The sequence below is a fragment of the Strongylocentrotus purpuratus genome, unplaced genomic scaffold (assembly GCF_000002235.5).
Source record: "Strongylocentrotus purpuratus isolate Spur 01 unplaced genomic scaffold, Spur_5.0 spur5_scaffold_8, whole genome shotgun sequence".
Lineage (NCBI taxonomy): Eukaryota > Metazoa > Echinodermata > Echinoidea > Camarodonta > Strongylocentrotidae > Strongylocentrotus > Strongylocentrotus purpuratus.
In genome coordinates, this window is record NW_022145614.1 from 1361504 (window position 1) to 1386132 (window position 24629).

Here is a 24629-nt window from a genome sequence, read left to right on the forward strand (position 1 = left end):
AACCCCCCCCTCCCCCCCCCCCCCCCCCCCCCCCTCCCCCCCCCCCCCCCCCTCCCCACCCCCTGTGTGTACGCGCCTGGCCACAAGGGAACTTTCAGAGTATTTATCGATTGCCCGATCGAGAATCTTGGATTCGTCAACGGTATGTTGACAATTATGATTGATAGTACAACATTTTTTACCACAAAATGTATCAATTTTTTCTTTGCTAGCTCGAATAGCCTCGAATTGATAATTGGCAAGAGGCGTAAGCCCACTGGAATTACTGTTTAAAAATGTGTTTTTTAAATGTTTTTTTTTTCTTCATAACGATTTTCTTGTCTCCCTCTTTTTTTCCTTGTTATTCATTTTTTGTGCATTCTGTAAGTAACCATACAAGATGGCAGCTTCTATGAACTCAGAACAATCTTGACTTGTTACTTATTTGTGCCAGTGGTTATTCAAGCATGTTTAGCTTCCCTCGACAGTGTTGCAAGCATATCGGCTTATCTCGTCGATATTGTTCAAGAAATGTTAGAGATGGTCAATATTGCTTAGACCTCGTAAGGTAAAACAACATTCTGTTCTAGGCTATGCGACTTTCATCTGTGGTCCCATCCCCACAAGTTTGTGTAACGTTAAAGAGTAGAGTTAGAGTTAAGCTTAGAATGGCCTACAAAACTGCAGCTAAGTCTAGTATAGATAAAATCTAGCAAAACTACGACTCTGTCCATGCCTTGTCCTGAGCTATTTTGTTGGTGTTTCTTCTTCCCCTCCTTTTTCTTCTGCTAAGACTAAGGCTAAGCTCTTTTTCCTAATCCGTAATCATCATGGCTTTAGGCCATGTAAAATTGATTACATGTTGATCGTCCGGATTTTTTGAAAAAGAGGAGGAGGGTGTACCATGTTATTTGATATTTGATATTTCAAAATTGCCGCTCAAAATGGCCGCTCGGTACATTTTCCCCACAATTTTCCGTAGAGATCAGTGATTTTCCCTGACAGTCGAGGCTTTTTTTTTTCAAGATGGCCGCCGACAAATTTTTTTTTTAAAATCAGAAATAGAGCCATTTTAGCAGTGTTTTTCATGTTTTTTTTCTTTCAAAAAAAAATAAATAACAAATAACAAAAAATAGGAGGCGGCCCCCAAAAAGGAAGCGGGCGGGGACGATCAACATGAAATCAATTTTACATGGCCTTAATCCATTCCTAATTCGATCCCATTGTTTTTCGCTATTCTTCTTTAAAAAAAAAAAACTTCTTCTTTTCTTCCTCTTCTTCTTAAAAGAATAATAGTAGTCACATTTGTATAACTCTTATTACTACGTTTCTAAGTGCTTTACTTTCTTCTTTTTTGTTTCTTTTCTATCATGCATGGGAGTCTGGAGTCTTTGAAAGTATTTTTGTGTGACATTAACTTAGGATTTCTCATGTTCTGTATGAAATGATTATTTAGACCTGTATCTTGCTTTTCAACATGGTAAAGGTGAATTGAAATAACGCATGTGTTCAGATATTTTCATATTTTATGCTCAGGACTTTTATGAGTACCGATAGCCGTCCAAATAAGTAATTTTTCTTTTGACTTGAGACTCGATCCTTGGACTAAGGAGGCCTTTTCATGTCTTGTTTTTCCATATTTATCCCATTGCTAATAGGAAACAAGATTATGAAGGATTCCTAGTATCTCTTCTCATGCCTGACACATCACGCTCTGCTGCGATTACTCTCCGAGCTTTCAATGCTGAACTAGCTTCAGTCAGGGATTCTGTCTCAAATGTTCACATTGGTAAAATGAGACTCCAGTTTTGGAAAGATGGTCTAGAAAACATTTATGCAGTGAGTACCTGTATCATAAAATATAATGTATACTGTATTTTACAGAAGCATGTTTTAGGATTTTGTGATCTATCTTTTTATCATATTATTTAATAAAAAGTTTGAAGTTGAATGAATTATGCTCCTGTAGATGAATTGTCTTGAAGAAAGATTGTAGCTTGTTGAAATTTTTGATAAATCAAAGTTTTTGTTGTAGCTTCCTTCTCTTTAATTTTGTTTGCCTAAAGTATATGGTTTCCATACATCTTCCCCTTTCTATCTTGATCTCCTCTCCTTCTCTCTTGCTCTTTCTGTCTTAGTCTCACTTTTTGTTCCTCATTTGTTTCATTAGATTGCTCTGCCTTTTGTTTATACATTACAGGGGAAACCATCTCATCAACCTATTGCCAAGGAACTCTTCAAAGCAGTCAATCGACATAAGCTATCAAAGAGATGGTTATCACAGATGATAAAGGAACGAGTAAGTACAATTAAAAAATGAATTATTCACACCCAAGGTTATTAAGTTGTGTAATTTCTAAGTACGTGAAAAGATTTGTCCCAATTTATGTTTATTGAGAATGTGATGTATAACAGTTTACATATAAAGTATTGAAGGTCCTTATTCAATTCCTTCACCTATCATTCTTGAGTTGCAAAAACATCAATTTTACAAGGGGTAGGATATAGTTATTATCTGTATAATATATCACTTCATTTACCAAGTGTATTGCTTTTATTCGGTTGAACAGCATTCAATCTTTAATATATATTTTTTTAAACCCAATGAAAGTTTAGGTGTAAATGATGCATCAATCAGAGAGTGAAGCATGCAAGTCTTGTAAGACTGAGAGTGTAGAGTCTTTAGTAAATAAAAGCAAGTTAAGGAGTTACTTGCCTACAAACATTTTGTGGCAATGTTGAAAACTCCATCAGAGGTTTGCGGCAAATGAAATACATTGAATAAAACAACTCAAAGTAAGGTGAAATAATTCTCTTTAAAAATTAAATATTTTGCTTGATATTCTCGAAATGCCTTTCTGAATAGTTGAATGCCGTCAGAAAACAAAGAGATAGATGAGAAATAAAAAATATCTTTTAAGATACACTACTGTCATACCCTTGCTTGAAACAGATTCATTTAAAATTCAACCATTTCAATTTTTTATTTAATATTTTGAATTATACCTATAATAAAAGCAATATATCATTATTGATATAGATAGATGTGAGTGAAATTACCTTAACTGAGATAATATTAAATATTCATTTAAGTGCAATAATTGTCAAGTGGTTCCTTAGCTAAGCTTTTTTTTTGTTGTACTGGTTTAGGAGAATACCTTAGAAGATAAACCTTTTCCCAGTGTGGCTGATGTGGAAACTTATGCAGAAAATACCTCTTCCTCGTTGCTCTACCTCGTGCTTCAGTCATTAGGTATGTAGCCAAGCAATCAGTGATAGTAGACGAGTTCATGTTTTAGCTCATGTTTATTGATGTATTATCACATGCATAAGAGTCAGGGAGAGTTAAGCTGCAGCCCCCCCCCCCCCCTCCTCCCCCCTCCTCCTACCACTGATCATTTTAAATGACCCATCATTATTTTGGCCAGGATACTGTTACCTCATATTCCATCAGTCAGGTTCTTCTTTGTAATTTCAAGTATAGATGGTATATATATATCTTTATGACAAAATGTCATTAAAAATGCTTTTAAATGGATGAATTTTTTGTTATGTATTTGTTTGTTCTCTAGCTTGCTTTGTTAGCTTACAAAATGACAAACGTGAAAACAGAAAGATTAATATCAAGGGGAAAAAGTAGCCCAACTCCCTTGTGAAATCATGCCTTTATATGGCATGGAATATATAAAGGAAAGTGAAATGTCATTTTATCTGATAGATAATGATGTATTGGAAAGGGGATATTCAAGTAGTCGGCCTTTTCGTCTGTAACAACAGCTGTTTGAGTATTTCTTTCTTTCTCTCTCTCTGATGGTAAGGTATTCAAGACGTGCATGCAGACCATGCTGCTAGTCACATAGGAAAATCTCAAGGCATTGTCAACTTGATCAGGGGGATACCCCTCCTAGCTCAGAGGAGGGATGTTCTCATTCCAATGGAACTCACAATAAAGGTGAGAAGAGTAGAGTCAAGTCACTTCTTTCTGTTTTAAAGCTAGAAAATATATTGATAAGGCACCACTACAAATTATTGTTTTGGTTTGGCTCGTGTTTTACCCAATCGCTAAGAAAGCATAGGATGCTTGTAGGTAAGTGACCAGGAGACCGAAAGCTTTAAGGACTTGAAAAGGATAATAGCAATGTCTTGTCTATTCTCTCTATATGATTCTTGTGATATCTGGATGCTGCAGACAGAGTTTAGCAGTTTTCATTAAAACAACTTACTGATTTTTAAAAATTGACGGTAGCATAATCAGTTTGAAACCTTATGCTTTTTTAAGTGGCATGGTTGATAACTTGATACATCCACAGAAGCTGAAAATACATGTCGCTTATAATGGTAGTGCAGCATTTGAGTTTGAGTTGATTTCTTATAATTTCAATCTTACACATATTGTGATTGTATTACAATGGTCTGTTTGAAGAATGCGTAGAACTTCTGTTTCAATTTCTAAACAAATGATACCCTGGATAGCTCAGGAAGTAATCAATTATGATCACATATGTAAGTCTGAAATAATCATGGATATGTTGATTTCATATAAACAGCAAACCTGTGTCAGATCAATACTACTAGTAACTACTGTAACTGTGTGTGTATGAATCTTAATGTATGAAAGTATCTGAGAAGATGTTATGGAGGTTATTAAAGTATGTTAAATAGTTTTTCACAATCACTCAAAAATATGAGCTTAAAGCTCTTACTTCAGCATTTACAATAATCTGACCCCTGTATTCCAGTACACATCTTTTCTTTTTGTATTCCAGTATGACCTATCACAAGAGGACATTATCCGGGGCAACAGGTGTCAGGACATGAAGGATATGACCTTTGAATTAGCTAGTCTTGCAAATTCACATCTTATACATGTGAGTACATTTGACTTTTATAAGGTAGTGACATGATATCCCAAGTCTATAATACTCTTATGGTAAAGATTTGGGGGTTTTCCCCTAGTTGTAAGATGCAAAATTATTATTTGAATTGTTTGTTTGAGACTGTGAGAATGGAGTTTACTCAATCAAATCCTTCAGTGAAGCATAGTTCTAAAGCAGCTTTTCACAACAAAAAAGTTTTAGAAAATTAATTTCTTTATGTCATAATTCTCCCATCATCAAGATTTAAGCCGGCCATTTTAAACAGCTTGAGATGTCATATAATTAATTAAAATATCAGCAATATAAATGGAATTGAAAAATAATATGTACTATATGTGTATATTTATATATTTGAATATTTAATTTTGAATGTTTGTTTACTCTGACAGGCTCGTGAGCTGAAGAAGGACGTTACACCTGGTGCTATCCCAGCATTCCTTGCCACTGCTCCACTTGAATCCTACCTTAAGAGAATTCAGCGAGCGGACTTTGACGTCTTTCATCGATCTCTCTCAAATAGATATCCACTCCTCCCAGCTAAAATCTGGCTCCAGAACTTCAGGAAAACTTACTGAATTTGCTTGTGACACAGAATGTCTGTAACCCAGCCATGTATGGCTCATGATCTAGGCCCAGTCTGATTGACAATATGACATGGTTCAACCTTAAAGATAACCCGACATATCAAAGAGTTTTTTGTCTGATGGTTCAAATAGCTTCAAAAGTTCCCCAAAGTCACTGAATGAACTTCTAAGAAAAGCTGCAAGTTTTCAAAGAATATTTCATTGTTTCTGGAGGAGATAGTACACATATTAAATCAAGTCAAAGAAAATGTTCAATTTTGCATGACTCTGTGTACTCTTTCATATGAAGGCCACTTAACTTTATACTTGCAGATCCTTGGATTTCAGGGTTTAAGTGTAGAAATCATCCAAGACACAGAAATATATGTACCAGTACTGTTACTACAAATTCTCGTTATAACAAGGTAATGTTGCTGATCTCACTTCTTTCTATTCAGAGATGCCAAGTTCAAAGATCGGCAATGCGTGACATTTTCATGATTCGGCGCGCAAGTGCGCGTGCGAGGGTATAACACACGTATAAGGTATAGCTTTTTTTCAAAATCTAGCGGGCGCGTTGTGCATAAGAGCATTTTCAGACCTTCGAAATGCGTGATGTCACGCCTAATGCGTGATACGTGGTAGCTCTGTCTATTCTATTGTTGTGTTTAGCCCTGATCTGAAGAAGTTCTGTTATATATAAGTTTCTATTTTTTGCCCCAAGGCATTTGTAATTAGGTGTCACTGTAATGATATACTGTTTTTACAACTTCAAATATTATCAGAGTTTAAATCACAAGTTAAGTCAGGTTTGCATGCCTTTGAATTTAGAAGAAAAACAACAACTTTGAATTGCATACTCTTTCATGATTTATAACATATCATTTATATCAAGATCTTTTATTATTTTAATATGTGTACCGGTACTGCTAGTAAGTACATGTAGTACACCATCGAACCAAAGATTTTTTCTTCCATTACTGACGTTGTATAATGTGAACAGAGTTTGTAGAACATGAATTCTGGTAGATGATCTAATTAGTCATTGTACACCAACATATTATCTACCTAAAATTTTTTCTTCAGAGCAGCAATTGTGCAACTTTCTGCTGTACTTTTTAAGACATTCATATACTGTATAATCAGAAACTTACACTACATGAATCTTTTATGATTTGTAAATCACTAGTTTTTTCTCGGTTTGTTTAACTGCGACTGATTAATTTCATGGCATTAAAACTGTAGTGAATCTGCACCACTCACAAACACTGCCAACATGTCATGCGTGCACAGGTTTATGGCATTACAGTAAACATTTTCCTGTTTTGTGTTCTTTTTAATTAACTATAGTATTTATTTTGTACAGTATACAAACAAATGAATAAATGAACAACTTTAAATAGAATAAAATTCATTTTGCTTTATTTATCAACATACAGTGTGTCAACAAAAATTGTACAATGAATTTGCAGGAAGAAAGGAGCATACTTAAATACGTTTGACTCGTTAACTAGTTAAAAATAGAAGCTTTTCCACTAGGATAAGTCTCCCTGATTTGTTTTTACATAATTCTCAAGATTCCTTTTTGCCACAGCAGACAAAATGAATAACTTGTATTTCTTATTCCTGAATATGAGCTTACAAATCGCTCAAAACTTGAACCCTTCACTGAAATTTTGTTTAGAGTAAGGTACAGGGGATGGGTAGGACCTTCATATCAAAACATTCTTAGATGCATCATGCGGGATAATTCCAATCAAATTGATGTTCTTTGTATTTCAGCAACAACTCTAACTGTCACAGTTAGTATATATTCATTATGGCGAGTCCAACTGGTTAACGTCTACAGTGAAACAATATTAAACTGATCCTAAAATGTTGGCAAGGCCTCAGGATGGTATCAAATATTGGTACAGCTATTCTTCTTTTTGACATCCAAGGACTAATCCTACACAACATAGACAGCCATGCCTTTCATACATTGCTTGGTGTCCTAGAAACCTCTCTAGTCTAGATGGAAGAAGGGAGCTGGGTAGACCGGGAACAAAATCAACACACATGGTTAAAAAATAATTTATTCAACAGGACAGTGTGTTTGGAAACTGCCATGTCCCAATGATTACTAGCTGTATTCTGCTTTCATAATTTGTAAGCTTTGTGTCGATTTGGAATAATCATAATTGCCATTATCATGTGAATATTTGCAATTAGATATTGGAGTGATCATTTGCATTTTCAACTTCATGTATTTCACTTGCAATCTGAATATGTAATACATGTACTGGTATCTATAAAATGTTATTGGTGATTATTGAGAATGAAAACCATTTCAAGACATACAATGACAACTATAAAAGCAATATTCATTTCCATTTCAAGAATCTTTTTCTCTTATGAGGATAAGGTTTTTTTTGCCATTTATTGTTTTCCAGACTTTACCATTTGTCATTGAACACCCACTCAATATGGAGGGATAAATAAAGGAAATTCCTACAATAATAAACCTCTAATTTAGGTCAAACTTTGAACCATGAAGATGCTCGAGTACCCGTCTGATAAAAAATTACCCGGGTTACAAGGTCAAAAGTGTGGTATATGTATTTGGAGGGTAAAAGTTCATATACATAATGGCCCAAATTCACAAAGGAGGTTTGTCGAAAAACCTAGTTTTATGTGCGTCATATGACGTGTTTCGTCGTTTGTCTACAAACCTCCTTTGTGAATTTGGGCCAATGTGTTTGCCTAATCCTGACTTGTTTGTGTGGAAGGGCATGTAGATTCAGACACCTTTGAGAAGTCACAAAAACTGTCATTTGTCACTGATGACAAGTTTTGTGAAACGCCCCCCAGGTATTCACTACATGTTGCATGAATACATGACCTTAATCTCCTAAACATTTAGGTCAATTGTGAATGTTCTAAATGTTCTAATGATCTAGTGTAATCATCAGGTGACATCATCATGTGACATCATCATGTGACATGATCATGTGAAGAGCCTAATGGTTGCATCGGCTCCAGCAGTCAGTATCCATGGTTGAGTAGGATGGAATTCACAAGCAAGCACACCAAGACTGTTTGTAATCACATGACCTCGTAGAATCTTGACAGGTACAATGAGTGGATTCTGTAGTAGATCACTGGAAAATAAAACAATATATTTTGGAGATTAAATTATAGGACACACATCAAATCTTTAATTGAGACAGATATAAAGGCGTTCCTAAAATCAATACAAAACTGTTCATCACTGACCTTAAATCTTGACATGACCTTAAAGCCTGTCTGCACTAGTTTGGCCAGGGGGATTAGACCTCCCTGCAAGGTTACTGACAGGTGGTTATCTCATCAAATCAGCTCTTAATTAACATAAGAAAAAGGGGATCATGGGGGACCAACAGGCACCGATTAGGCATTGTTTGCTATATAGAGGGCGCAAGTAGCTACAAGTAGTGGAGTGAGGCTTTAAATCTTGACAAGACCACAAATCTTGTCATGACATTAAATCTTGAAATGACATACATGTCAAGGGGAAGAAAAACTATTCCAAACAAAATTTAGAATTGCCTAGAAAACGGAAAGGTGTTGCATTGAAAACTTTAAAAGATCTCACAAAATCTTGTATTATAGTTAGCGAATAATAGAGATCACTTTAGATTGTATTTTGCTTCATAATATGAACATGTTTCCATCAATGCTTACTTGTAGACTTGGCCGTGGAATATCATGACAGCACCGTCGTCTGATGCCGATGCAAAGAGTGGATAACGATGATGGTAGTTGACTTGCCTCACAGCTTTCCTATGATGTCTTAGGGTTTGGTATGGCTTAGTAGATAGATCCATATCAAACCAAGACACTCTACAATCATAGCTCCCTATCAACACATTGTCACCTAGCAAAGAAAAGCAGCATCAAACACATAGTTAGGATTATAATGAAATAAAGGAATACCAATTTATTACCAATGTTTAAACTTACGAGGAAAACAAAAATGCTCACATCATACAACATATAGATTTTCCATCAATGTCTCTCTATATGTCGCATTTACACTTTTTTTTTAAACCACAAAAAGACAATGATGCTAATATACTCCACATAAACAGACCATAGCTAGTTGAGAGAATTAGTTCCATCACCGGAACTTGCTCTTGATTGGTCAGTCATCTTATGGAGCCTCAAAAACATGGATTTCCATCGCATTGAGATTGTATTTGGAAAGGAAGCATTTAGAGTTCAGTTCTCAGTGATTCAACCTATGACTGCACATGTGTGTATGTGTCACACCTATCTCAACACGCTATGAAACAGACTATAATCGTGGCCTGACAAAGTAATGTGTAAATGACCGTGATCAGCCAATCTGATTAATCTTACTGAAATTGTTCTAGAAGCTTACCTGCTGGATGTATTGAGATACTGGAAACCCATCTAGCACTGGATAGAAGCTTCTTGGTAAGTTCTTGCTTCATTAGGTGATACACACGGATGTACCGTTGCGTCTGAAATACAAACACAAGTAATCAAGTAGACTAATGAAAACAGGTCAAGTTAGTGATTTTGGGGTGAAGCGCCTCATCAAATATGATAAATTCTGAAATTTGACAGCCTGAAAAAAGTGAATTGCAGGTTTTTTTTCTTGTCTAAATCCATTCCAAGTTTTTGTTAGGGTGACAGGCAAAACGGAGGACTTACATTTTGTTATCGAAATAACTATAGAAATATGTAATTATAGAAGAGAGAGGAGACTCTTAAAGATATGATTTACATATATGGGTGTATCCAAAGAGCAAATCTTCCAAAACTAAACTTTGCTGTTTCAATTTATTACTGACAAATTGGTAAGCAAAAAATAAAAAGCAGTTTTACTTGTCTATTGTTATTCTTTTGACATGGCTTATAACATTAACTTCTTTTCAAACTGTTGACACTGCTTGCTTTTCATGTGTTTAACACTACAGTGAACCTGTGAATAAAGACCGCTCAGGGGAGAAAAGCTGTCTTTATAGGCAGGGGGTACATGTATCTATGTAAAGGTTCATTTAGTAAATGTTTCAATGAAAAAACATTTTCAAGGAAACAAAAAATGTGTTCTTTCTATACAGGTGGTCGCTAAATCAGGTCTGACTGTATCATGGATTTACTCCTTGAAATACTCTCTTACCGCCACAAAGAAGAATGGTCTGGTAGGATGGAAGGCTACACATTGGACCAGTCCTTTGTTCTTTTTGAAGGGAGCTTGAGATCTTCTCTTGGAGAGCTGATGGATCAGAACGGACGAGTTTCCACCATCTGGAATCACAGCGGAGAAATAGTCTCCTTTCCCATGCCATGTCACTTGCTTCACTGCCTGTTTACAAACATTCCATTCATTTCAATTTAGTTTATTTGATTGTGTTCCATCTATGTCAATTTGGATAAATTTCTCCATCTGAGCTGAGATCTCGGCATAGAAGTAACTTTCTTTTCTACGCCATTTTACTTGCTTCAATGCCTGTATAGACGTGATAGACAGTCCACATGAACTAAATTGTATTCAGTTTGATTGAATTCATTATCTGTCATTCTTGTCGATTCCGATGAGTCTTCTGGTTTTGGAATCCTCGATGACAAGTAATCTGCTTCCCCATACTTTGCTTCACTGCCTGTATGTAAACATTTATTTCAATTTGATTGAGATAAATTCATTTCAATTTAAGAACCACTATAGATCTAGCTCACATTTTCCATATTTCCTGCAGGATATTTCACACTGAATAATATGGAAAGACTTTTATTACTCTAACTAAATCATTGTAAAAACAAAGAGTATCTTGCTATTACATACCGGTAATAATATATATTGACATGCTAACCTTGAAATGTTTGAGCTGTAACCTAAACCCTTGTTCCTTCTTCTCCTCATCTTCTACCACAATCCATTCCACCAGCGGAGATGTCTTCATTTCCTCCGGTCTCTCATATCCTTCTATCAACCTGTCTGTTCCTGAGGCAACCATCTTATCCCCAAGATGAGGGTTGATGATATAGATGCTATTCTCTGCACACACAGCTACCAGACACACAGCTGGGTTAGGACACCAGGCTACATTCAGCACAGTATCGGCCATCTCAATGGTCTTCATACATCGTCCCGTTGACACCTCCCAGAACCTTACTGTCTTGTCATCTGAACCTGTGGTACAATCAAATAAGTAAAACATCATTCTCACAATTCGTACCAAACTTATTTTTGAAATAAAATGCATGAGTATAACCCAGAGCTGCCAACCTTGTGCAACCATAAAAGGGAACCATAGTGGCAAAAAAGAGAGGAAAACCCTTAGGCAATTTCCAATCATAAATATCTTGATAATCAGACAGGCGATCGGTTTGTAAAAGTCATGGGGTTCCTGACTGACCTAAAGTTTTATAATCATCATTGCAGCATGAGCTAAATCCAGGATTTTGTTTCAGACTCTGAGACAAAGATACCCGATCCCTTTGAGAATGTGATTGAGATTGATATACACACCTGAGACAAACCATTCTCCTGATTGGTCTGTACTAATTGACCTCACATAGCTCTTGTGACCTTCATACACAATAGCTTGAGTGGTTGGGAAGGGTTGAAGATCCTTGGGTCTTGGGAGTTTGGGAAGTAGCTCCTCTGGCTCGACTTGAACCTTCAAAATAAAATATAACACATGAATAATTACACAAACCATTCATCATTCACTTTTTTTGTATTTGGTTTGTTTAATTAAGGCTAGAAAGCCTTCACACGCATTACAACTTGACTGTAACTTGATTTTGAAAGAAATTGAAATGAGGTTGGATATAGAATGGCAGAAATGTAAAATCCTGGGGATCAATGTGCCAAATGAATCATATTATTGAAAAAGCATTGTGTTTGAGCATTCAAGGAAGGGAAAAGGTTTGATTGGCTGAGAATTTCATACCACTGTTTGACTGTCCACTGAATGGTTCCCTGATTTAGCCTTTTCTCTACAACTTGAAGGCTTGAACTACTGTTAAATTTCAGTATTAATATTCATAAACCCATTCAAGACCTCAGTCATATAACATTATTCTTAGGGGATGGTGGGGGGGGGGGGGTTATATCTAATCACACTGCTATTCCTTTTCTGATCCAGTCCTGGTGGGGTCATAAGGTTTGGAGAGGGCATACAACAAAATAGAAATATGTTGCTTACATACACTTACTACACATAATCAACAACCTACACCCATAACCTAACCCAATATTTGAGATAAAATTGCTGTTCTTCGTCTGGGACACATAGATTTAAATCATTCACTCAAACCCTACACATGTCCATTTGTCTTATTCGCCTGGCACAGAGATCTAATCATTCACTATCATACATCGAATAATTCTCTGTCTGTCATAGGTAGAGATAAAGCTCAATTCCTACATATGACCTGGGGGAGGGGGTGTTTCACAAAGCCTTTTTTCAATGACAAATGACAAAAATCAGTGCAAATCTGATGATAACCAATCAAAAGCAAGGATTTCAGTAGCTTATAACAAAAGTGTAATTTGTCACTGATGACAAGTTTTGTGAAACACCCCCTGTTCCTCTATGATACACTCACCCTCATTCTCCTCTGCCTGGGACATAGATAGAGATCCAAGCATCTCTCAAACCTGTCCTGGATGAAGCGAGGATAGTAAGGCACCTTACGGAGACAGTCATATTTCTTGGGAACAAAGTCACTCTTCCTATCTTCAGCGTCTTGTTCATTCCAGGCCAGGACCTGTGATAGTGAGAGAGAGAGAGAGAGAGAGAGAGAGAGGGAGAGAGAGACAGACAGACAGAGAGACAGAGAGAGGAAATAAAGAGATTAACTTAACCGGTCTAAAGAGTGGAGAATCACAAATACTGCCCTTTAAATACTTCAGCAAAGACCCCTTACATCATTGTTCATCTGTTTGTAGAAAGATAACTATGTTTGATTCAATGCAGATATCATTCACTTTTCCCTTGGGGGAAAAACCTGTCATATCTATAGTAAAATAAAGATGACTCACAAGGTCTTCTTCTTCTTCCTTTTTGAGTACAGACCTCTTTACAGAGTATCGTACTATACTGGGGGTGTGTGCAGGTGGACCACTACACCGGGGTTTCCCCCTACTCTTATACGAATAGTGCAGTGGGTTTCTTAACGTGCAAAGGTAGTGACTCTTCTCGGCACGGGGCCTCCATTTAACGTCGTATCCGAGGGACGGAGTGTTTTCCACTTAACATAACCTTCGTCTATGAACAAGGGAAGGGGCACGTTAACACACAACGCAGGCTTCAGTCATCCACCTGGGTGGGAGTCGAACCCGGGATCTTTGGTTCGACAGGCAGACGCTTTACTGACTGAGCCAACTCGCCTCCTTAAGGTGAGTCACAAACCAATAATGGTCAATCTTACAAACTTGATTATTCATTTAAAAACGGAATGAAAGAGAGTGTTTGTGTACTGAGAATATGTCAATACATCACAATGTATGGGAAGTAAGAAAAGAACATGATAAAGCTAGAATCGTATAAGTATACCTCTTCTTCTGAATATATTCCAATATTGGAAGAGAGTGTTTGTGTACTGAGAATATGTCAATACATCATCATGTATGGGAAATGAGAAAAGAACATGATGAAGTTAGAATCATATACCTCTTCTTCTGTTGGTAGATATTCTGGGAGTGGATTGTAAGATTCCTCATGACCAGGTAGCTTCATCTTAGGAGCAGCAATGTGAGCATGATGACGTCGAGTCATCTTAGTGTTATCCTCTTTACCCCACAGATCATAGAACTTGGGTCCTTTTTTCTCTTCTTCCTCTTTCCTCTTTCTGTCTGCTTCTATCTCACTGGGTAGTTTCATCCATCCCATTTTAATTGCATGCACCAACTTGCTCACCTATGAATACAAGTCAATGGCAATTAAGTCACTCATCATACAATTTAAAGCCACCTTTAATGCGTTGCAGGCATTAATATCATATCTAATAGATCTATCATTATTATACCTGTTTTCTTGATATCCTTCCTCCATGACCTTAACTATGTCTCTGTTGGTCTTTTCTGTCCTTTAGTTTTAATCAATTAAACAATTTTCATTACTTTTCACCTCAAAGCTTTTTTCTTTCTTGAAGAGACCAAGACAATTGCTTTTAGTCTCAATAAATGTTTGATGCAAGTACTTTAGAAGCTGCTCTAGAAGATATATCTATCATAACATTTTGTTTTCTTCCAAAAGTTGACTTTCCATGAGTACTCACTCATTGATAATAACCAAACAGGCTGTATTTGGCAATGTTTGAGAAAGAACCTTGGTTTTTTTTATTTCTAATCACAACGAAAGACAAAATATTAACATTGGTGCCTTATCCAATATGAAGTGTAAAACTAAATATTAAGAAAATGAAAAGGGTTAGTCTCGAGCATTCAAGGGAATGGAAAAGGAGCAAGCAAAGTATGTCGACAGGCCTATGACTACAACAATAATATATATATCCAGTACCTGTTAAAAGCACTTAGGGACATAGCATTAAGTACACATTATTATTGTCACTTCTATCAATAAGTGGATGGTCTAATTATATTAGCATCATTTCTAATGTTTGAATAGGAGTGCCTTTCTATGCCATGATTCAGAACTTCTCTTTATTAAACTGAAATGCATAATCACCATAACGGTTCAAACATGTGAATTGTTGGTTTTTGTCAAATAGTAATAATGAGAAGAAATTAGTTTCACCTTGTCTTTCTCTGTGAGTGATGGGATGAAGCTGCGTTTATGAGCAGGTCTCCTCGTCACTGGGTGAATCATCTTCTCATAGGTGAAATGATCAATGTAAGGTTCATAAGGGTCAAAGGTCGTCTCAGGGTAGAAGCCTTGCTGGATTCTCTGGATAGTCAATAACTGTTCTTCGTTCAACACCACATCTTTACCAAGCTTCTTATCAAAGATAGTCCTCCTATAAAACGATCAAATTTTACAGATACAAAACAAGAGTCAGTTAATCAGAATCAGACAATCCAAGACATAGTGAACAAAAATTAAAAAATTCACAAAGCTAGAACCAGTGGAAAGGTTCACCATCACATTAAATGTGCATTCTTTTGTAGAAACTGCATCTTTAATCTATTCTGTAATCCTCATTTATACTGCATTGAGTTCACATCTTCCTTTCATTTATAATAGTATGAGCCCCTTCCTCTTCCAAATCTTCACTCTAGATGATAAAAAGGGTCCAAAGTCAACATTTTAAAATGGAGTACTGTTAGTTCTTAACAATCTCACCTTTTAGCTCAAGAATGTTTGTGTCTCAATATAGATAAAGAGCTTGAGCACAGTCAGTAAAAGGTTAAGTGACTAATGATAAGTCAAAGTCATACAGATCCAGAAGATTCTCATCAACAGCTTCGCGTCTTTGGAACTCTCTTTACCCACTACCTTCCGAACCATCACAGACTTAACAGCCATGTTTTATCAAAAAATTTAAAAAAATAAAGTGAAAACTAACCAATAATCAGGGTTATCCATCTTGTTGAGGAATTCATCAAGTTTATCTCGTCCTTCTGGTTTGACAATCCTTTGACCTTTGACATCGTATCCAAGATGCTTGTAACCTTCATACCATTCCATGGGTATGTTCCCCACTGTGTTCCGTATGTCCTGTATCACGGAGGAACAAACCATACACCATAGGCATTACACACAGATGAAAGACCACTTGATACGTCTTCCCTTTAGACTTTTAATACAACAGATCAGGGACAAATGTTTTACATACAAATGGCAGTCCTGAGTAAAAACAACTTTGCATGTGAAGCCTTTTCCAGTAAAAATTGACTTGATGAAATGGAACTGTCTTTAATTTATGAAGTCTCTTTGTACACATTAGATTAAATTCATATTGAAACACTTTCAATTTGGTACATATTTTTCTTAAAAACTTTAATTACAAATGTTGCCTTAAGTAGTCTACTCAAGTAGTATTCATGATAATAAGTAAAAAGTAAAAAGAAATTTAAAAAAAAAGAAAAAGAAGGAAAGATAGAATTCCTATACAGATTCAAAATTGACATTTTTCTGAAAGAAAACTTACCTGTTCCAAGTCTATAATGAATAAAACAAAGGAAACGGACAATAACATAAATTCTACGAATAACTTCTCACTGTGGGGGATGGGGATAATTATTACAAGATGAATTTCTCTAACCTCTTCATCTGATGAATCAAATTCATAATCATTGCCCTGAGATGGTTGGTTGTCCAAAGGTTCTTTGGGGGATTCCCCTGTGACAGCTGGTCTGGAGGAACTCTCAATCACATCATCAGTTACAGCTTTCTTCTTCCTGCTTTCCCCTTGTTGTTTACCTTTCTTAAGCTGCTTGCCTTTCTTACGCAGTGTCTATAACATTTACGGAAGAACAAGAAATGTTTCAAAATCGTTTACATGTTTCTGTATATTCAGCGACTCAAATTCATTTTCAAAAATTATTTACTTCTACTTTTATGTGTATCAACCTCATAAGAGGTTATGATTTGAACAGTCTGCTAAATTTCCTCGAAAATTACTCAGACCCAGTATTTCTAATTCAATTCCTTGAAGTACCTAATAAACATTGATTACTGAATCGACCAGAACTATGGAGTTGACATAAATTATTCCATGCATGTTATTTGATTCACTACACTAGTTGTAATTCTAATGAAAAACATTTACAATTGAGTGTCTTTCTGAGCCCAGCCACAAGAGAATAATATCAACAGCTGGAACTGTTCAAAAAGTCAAGGGAGATGCTATGGTTTATATGCACCACTCCACATCAACAGTAACAAGGTGATCTAAAATAAATAAAAACTGTCTTTTATTTATGTCTGTTTAAAATACATTACGTCACGTAAATGTTATTTATTATCATTTTTGTAAAAGTTGCCTGTATGTCATCCCCATTTTCTCACTTGTTTATTACTTTTAACCTGTGCTGTTGATCAATATTTGAACCCAAATAGAAAAAGAAACATGATAACGATGATGTTCTTACCACAGGTTCTTTGGTTTCTTCATCATCAGCATCTTCACTTGTATCGTCCTCTCCTTCTGACATATCTGATATAGATTTATCTTCCTCATCACTCACATCACTTGGTTTAAAGTCTGCAAAGAATTGTAAATAAATATGTAACAAAACATTTCAATCTCTGAGTAAGGATTGTAAACACAAGCAGTTAATAAATATGTAACAAAAACATTTCATTCTTTGAGTAAGGATTGTACACACAAGCAATTAATAAACATGTAACAAAGATATATCACTCTTTGAGTAACAATTGTAAACAATTGCTGGTAGTAACCGAACCCCAAACCTTTTTATAGCCATGATTTCATGAAATGCCCAACCAGAGCCCATGTCAGCACCCAATTTCTCAAACTACATATCGATTGACCCAACATCAGCACAAGATCAAGATAAGAGTGTTGGTATTTTCTTAATTTGAGAGACAAAAATGACTATCAAATAGATCTATCCTCTCAAAAACTAAATCTCAACCAAGAATTTGCAGAGCATGTGATAGATGGTTAATTAATTGATAGGTGAGGCAAGCCCTTATTAATTCTACATAGGTTTTCCTTGCCAATAGCTACCATCCTTCATCCTATTCATCACTGTCATCACAAGCAACCAATCAGAGGTTATGGTTTCAGTGGCTTATATTAATATCTGTTATAAGATGATGACGTGGATCCTAATCAAATGATTGGTTGAAAGCGTACATGTGACCAGTCATTTATTTTGCCTTACGCGTAATTTGGATAATGACCGGTCATTATCCAATGGTAATGACCGGTCATTATCCAATGGTAATGACCGGTCATTATTAAAGTAATGTTATAAAACATCATTTTATTAAAAAATAAAAAATAATCTTATAAAACAAATAATACACATCATTTTGTTTGGGCATTAGTGTAATTACCCACACTCGGTACCTTCATAACAGTCCAAACGCCCTCTGCTAGACTGTTAGACTGTTCCAAGGGTACCTCGTGTGGGTAATTCTTACTAATGCCCTCACTGTTGTGTATTATTAGGTGGTCTGTCAACGACAGATCACCTATTGATTTCGCTAGAATTTTCTTTATTCTTTCTTTCTTTCTTTCTTTCTTTATTTTTATTTCTTCCGTACACTTTTTTGTGCACACGTTTACTCGAAATCGACATGGTCAATTTCCTTCAAATTTTTGTCAGTCATCAAGCCCTATGCTTTCAAGTCTAATTTACTTTTTCAAGGTCATTAGGTCATCGTGACGTCATCCAGGCGCCATTTTGTAAAAATCAGGTCATTATCATATCTCAATAACGAGTCATCAAAAATCTACCATATTTGGTATACATCAACTTCAAGTCAAAGGTCAACTAAAAATGTCAACAAAATCCGTGCGCGCACCTTGACGCGCACGTACGCGCGCATCAAAATTTTAAAATGCTCAAATTCATTCCAAATTTTTTTTGCACACGTTTCAGGCCATTGTAAGCATTTTCAAAATTTGCGCGCGAGCACTTATATTTTTGCGCGTTTCCGCGCGTAACCGCGCGTACTAACATTTTGCAACATGGAATTGCCAAATTTTCACTATTATATTTATTACATTTTTTCCAAGCATTTTGATACCTTGTTCACCTTTTTTTGACCAGTAATAACGCAATGAGCGTCCGTCAAAGTTTACAGTACGCGCGGATCTGCGCTATCTGTATCCACAATACATGTGCAAAAACATGCCTATACAAAATTCATTGTAACTCTTCAGAATGGATGGTTACCCCCCATTTTTTTAAATATTTGGATAGATTATGAGTCGGAGATATGATTTCATGTCTCATTTGACCCTCAATTAACTCATGACGTCATCATAATGGCCTCCGAACTCAAAATTTCAATTTTCATATTATGACGTCAGCAGATTTTTGGAAAATTGATTGTATCTCTGTAAATATTGATCATTTTTCTTTCAAATTTTGATATGTTCTACCTGAGAATATTTTCTACAAATGCAGTCACCACGATATTTTATTTTGACAATGGTATCATGGCGTATTTTTGCGATTAAAGGAGGCATGTCAATTTTTTACATTTTGCGTGTATTCTCTATGGGACATGACTTTTTCTCAAAACTGGATTCTACATTCTCGTCTCTCGCGAGCAATATCTCCGTCGTTTTATCTTTGTTTACGCTGAGCTTTAAGTAGGTGTTAGCTGAGACAATAAGCTATCACAAGTGTGCCCTTTATTTTTCGATCAGATGCCGGGATCATGCTCATATTTCACTTACAAAGTGGGATTTGAGAATTCAATTTTCAGTTTACGTGTAATCTCTATGGGAAATGTTTTGGTATATCGGTAACGCACTTGACTTCCGACCTCGAGGTCCCTGGTTAGAGTCCGGGCGTCTCCAACAATTATTTTTCTTCATTTTTTTTTCTTTTTGACCTTTCACTCTACCATCTCCTTTGAATATTAAAACACGTAGAATCGCAAATAATGTAATAAACAACCATATTTACTTTATTATTACCCTATTATCACTTGATCCATTACTTTTTGCGTGTAGTCCCTATGGGAGATGACTTTTTCTTAAATCTGGATTCTACATTCCTGTCTTTTGCGAGCAATATCGCCGTTATTTCCACTTGGTTTTTATTGATTTTTGAGTATGTTGTAGCTGAGACTATATGCTATCTAAATGTCCCCTCATTTATTTCAAACAGCTGTCATCATGGTCTGTTGATGATGATCATCAACATCATCATGATCATCATCATCGTCATCACCATTACTATCAAGATCTTCATCATGATCATCATTGTTTACATGTCTATATAACTTCTCCCTTTTTTAATATAGTACATATTATAATCTATCATCAGACTTGAAGACAGACCACCTTATTCGTCCTCGTGACGAATTAAATTCTAGTTTGTATATACTTCCATAGATTATATCAACAGGGCTACTAACCTTCGTCATCTTCATCACTATCATTTTCATCGAAGTTGGCAAAGGGGTCATATTCTCCTTCTTGTTCACTGCCTGATTCTTCATCGAATCCTTCAGACAAGTCAGAATCTGATTTGTCAGAATCCTTCTCCTCGTCATCATCATCAGCTGGAGCATCTACAAACAAGTTTAACTGCAAGAAAAGAACCAAGATAAGGTACATGACATGTATCAATTTCGTTTGAGGCTCACTAATACCTCTTTATGCTCTGCCTAAGGAAGTAGTCAATGCTACCACCATTAACCAATTCAAGTCATCCCTAGAAAGGTATTGGAGAAACAATCCAATTAAGTTTGAATCATACTTGAGACGGGATGCATCAGTAAAGAGGGACAAATAAGCTAAGCCTAGCTTCCAGTCTCTACACCAAAGTATACCCAAAGTAAAGTATACTTTAGCTATGAAAGACCTAACAAATCTACTAACATACAACGTAACAAACTGTTTTTGTGTTGCCAATTAGATATATTGACTCAATAATAATAGCGATTAATGTAAAAAGGGGGACGCACAGGAAGTTCAGTAAATTTTTGAACTCTGTTCATGTGCCTTAGTATGCTACTGACAACCTGTAAAAGTAGACGGTGAACTGTGGTTATTCTATTACGCAGAACCTGTTTTTTTCGCATTGCCAGTGGGCGGTTTCTACGTAGTATACTTTTATTGGTTGTCCGTCTTCCTGAGGATTTATCGCTCATTAAACGTCAAAGTCTCTGTACAGAGTCATGAAAGTCAATGTAAAAACTAAAATGCATCAAGAAAATCATTGCAGAACCCATTTTTCACATCGCCCATGCGCGGATCGGATATCAGAATCGTCAGCGAAAATGCAAACAATCGTTATTTTTGCGGACACGTCTGTCAGTATTTGTGTGGACGATCCTTATTCTCGGACCAGCGGCACTGTCTGTACTACTGATTTTGTTTACCTTGCCAGTCATTTACACCTACACCTAGCCCTCAAGGCTAATGGATAGTAGATAGTGAATGAATAAATAAAACTAGATCTAGAGGTCTAGAGAGTCTAGGCCTAGTCTACACAACAAACGTTATTTTCAACACGTGGGACAAGCAATAAAAATTCACGTCAATTTCTCACATTAATACTGCTCTTCTCAAGTTATATTCTCACACGCATTACATCCCAAATGTTTGCCATCAAAACATTAATTCTAATTCCGTGTCATTTCTACCAACCTTTTCTTCCAATTCGTCGTTTCTCTTGCCACGTGCGGGCCTCTTTCGTGAAGTTGTCGCCATTTTCACCTTTTCAACATGCAGCGCATGCCTTGACCCAAAATACATGGTAGCTTGCAGATATCGCGAAGACAAATTTGAAAGGAAAAAATAATTGAGGTGAAAATTCAGACATACAGTCACATAGATCTATAGTTCATGGATTTGGACTAACTAATGATCCAGATGAAGACGACGAAGAAGAAGAAGAAAAAGGAGAAGAAGGAGAAGTAGAGGAAGAAGAAGAAGCAAGAGAAGAAGGATCGAGAAGCAGGAGAAGGAGAAAGAGAATGAGAAAGAGAATTAGGACTCGGAAGGAGAAGGAGAAGGAGAATGAGAAGAAGAAGAAGAAGAAGAAGAAGAAGAAGAAGAAGAAGAAGAAGAAGAAGAAGAAGAAGAAGAAGAAGAAGAAGAAGAAGAAGAAGAAGAAGAAGAAGAAGAAGCAAGAGAAGAAGGATCGAGAAGCAGGAGAAGGAGAAAGAGAATGAGAAAGAGAATTAGGACTCGGAAGGAGAAGGAGAAGGAGAATAAGAAGAAGAAGAAGAAGAAGAAGAAGAAGAAGAAGAAGAAGAAGAAGAAGAAGAAGAAGAAGAAGAGAAAGAGGAAGAAGAAAAGTGGCAAGATCGTATTCATGTATTGTATTGAATTTATTAAACTTCATTGATGTACATCAATATTCTGTTTATATACATGTATATAAATCAATTTACAATGCAATGTAACAAACCAATATTCTGTTTGTAAACATCAATTTACAATGTAATGTCAGGGACGGATCCAAGGGGGGGGGCACAGGGGGCACGTGCCCCCCCCCCCCCCAGACAAAAAAAATAGTGCCAACTATCCCCCCCCCCCCCAACCTGTCAGGATAGTGTCAGTAAATTGCGCTGCCGTCGGGAAAATGAGAAAAGGGGGAGAGGGAAAATGAAAGGGAAAAGTAAAGCTACGGTCACAAAGGTTCGTACGAACGATGCGCTCGTACGAATCTCCCTGTTTTTCCACTGTCTTTCCGAATTTCCAATGTCTGAAAATCGTTCGTACGGCGTTCGTAGCAGTTCGTAATGGCATTTGTGAAAAGAAGAAAAAGGAAGGAAAAGACAGGAAAGAAAGGAAAAAGAAGAGAAGAGAAAAAGAGAAAAAAGAAAAAGAGGAGGGAGAGGAAAGAAAAGAAAAGAAAGAAAAGGAAGAAAAGGAGAAAAGGAAAAAAAGAAGAAAAAAAAAGAGAAAAAGGAAGCAAATGTTTTTGCTCATTACGCCACTGCGTTCTTGTTCTTGTAAGTTGAACTTAAGACCGTTTTTCTTTTTAATTTGGCAAAAAATAAACACTAAAATAATCGAGCCATTTATGCATCAATTTATTTATTTTTTCTCCAACTTTTGAGGGGGGGGGGATATCCCTCTGCGTTCTTGTTCTTGTTAGTTGAACTTAAGACTTTTTGATTTCGCAAAAATGCACCAAATCGAGCCATTAGGCCTAAAATAAAAACTTGTTGTATTGCCCTTTGGGTGCCAAACATGGGTCGATCGGTCGGAAAGGTTTTTTTTTAACTTCTTTTTGGGCGCCCTCTTTGGGACGATATTTTTAAGATTTGAATGTTATTGTTGTTTTTTTTTTCTTTTTCCCCCGCCCTCTTTTGGCTGATATTTCTAAGTTTTTGTGGTGCTTTAATACATCGTCATCATTCCATTGATATCTTTCTCATCTCATTATTATTCATGGTTTGCACGAGTGAGAATTTTGGAATAATTTGATTTATGCATATTTATCCTATTTAAACAAACAAAATACATGTAAAAAAAAAAAAAAAAAATTTTTTAAAATGCCGACCGTAGATTTTCAGATTTTTTGGTCGGTCGCAAAGGGCAGTACAACATTTTTTTATTTTAGGCCTTAAAGGTATCAAATAAAATTTAAAAAAATCGTCAAGGCTTCTCAGGAGGGCACGTTCCCCTTCACACACCTACTGCGTTCTTGTTCTTGTCAGTTGAACTTAAGACCTTTTTTCTTTTTAATTTGGCAAAAAGTATCCACCAAATCGAGCCATAATATGCACCAATTAAAAAAAAAAAAAAATCTTCAACCTCTAAGGGAGCATATCACCCCTCAGGCACCCCCCTCTCCTGCGCCGCCCCTACCACCGCCACCACCAGCACTATTATCATCATCTATAGGCCTACCTGTCCGTATCATGAGGTCTCTTCCAAAAGAGGTCGGGTTCTCTGAAATCTTTTACATTATTGAACTTAAATGTTCTTCGATCTTCATTTGTTCGGTCTCGATCTTTCAGTCCTCCCATTTTTGTTCTGCAGTCCTTGCCATCTTAATTCATTTTCCCCACTGCCAAGTGTCAGAAGTATTGAATCTGATTTTTGCTTATCTTAGCTTAAGGCTCCGATTTAATCTCTCATTGTCCTAAAGTACAAGCAGGGGCGGATACAGCCGGCGGCAAAAAAAGGGGGAGGTTCCCAAACCTTGAGAAAATATTAAGCGGCGAATAAGCGGGGGGGGGGGGGGGGGGGGGGAGTAAGGAGCACCAATTGTTTTTTTTTTCTTTCCCCAATTCGTTAGAAAATATTTAGCGGCGAAGGCAGCCAGCCGTCGAATAAGCGGGGGGGGGGGGGGGGGGAGAGAGTATTAAGCACTATTTTTGGCTCAACTGTGAGGGGGGGGGTGAACACTCCTTTTTTCTCAACACTTACCCCCTCCCCCTTGAGCAAAAAAAAAGAAGCATTTTTTTCTTCTTTTTTTTTGCCAGGGGGGGGGGGGGCATTTTCTCTTTTGTTTAAAAAAAAAGTAGCCTACTCGCCATTTCTCCCCGATATCTTGCTACTCTTCTTGACATATATGTAAAACAAAGCTATTAATTAGAACATTATTACATAACTTGAGTAAATACATAGGCCTACA

General features: G+C 36.5%; 2 protein-coding genes across 2 annotated transcripts; one reads left to right on the forward strand and one right to left on the reverse strand.

Moving 5' to 3' along the window:
• The first annotated feature begins 361 nt into the window (after positions 1-361).
• Positions 362-6824, forward strand: LOC575135 (NADH dehydrogenase (ubiquinone) complex I, assembly factor 6). Its single transcript, XM_775554.5, has 7 exons — positions 362-547; positions 1638-1818; positions 2180-2278; positions 3130-3232; positions 3798-3931; positions 4746-4847; positions 5246-6824. The coding sequence occupies exons 1-7, from the start codon at positions 447-449 to the stop codon at positions 5429-5431; spliced, it is 906 nt and encodes a 301-aa protein (XP_780647.3). The 5' UTR covers positions 362-446; the 3' UTR covers positions 5432-6824.
• On the reverse strand, positions 6820-21785 carry LOC575063 (ribosome biogenesis protein bop1-B). The gene is made up of 14 exons (XM_775480.5): positions 21683-21785; positions 20446-20617; positions 17472-17584; positions 16643-16834; positions 15944-16095; positions 15175-15394; positions 14089-14334; positions 13022-13183; positions 11937-12087; positions 11278-11597; positions 10587-10772; positions 9822-9924; positions 9122-9314; positions 6820-8559 (listed from the first exon to the last, which is right to left on the reverse strand). Exons 1-14 carry the CDS (start codon positions 21743-21745, stop codon positions 8406-8408), a joined length of 2427 nt encoding a protein of 808 aa, XP_780573.3. The 5' UTR covers positions 21746-21785; the 3' UTR covers positions 6820-8405.
• Between the last annotated feature and the right edge of the window lie 2844 nt (positions 21786-24629).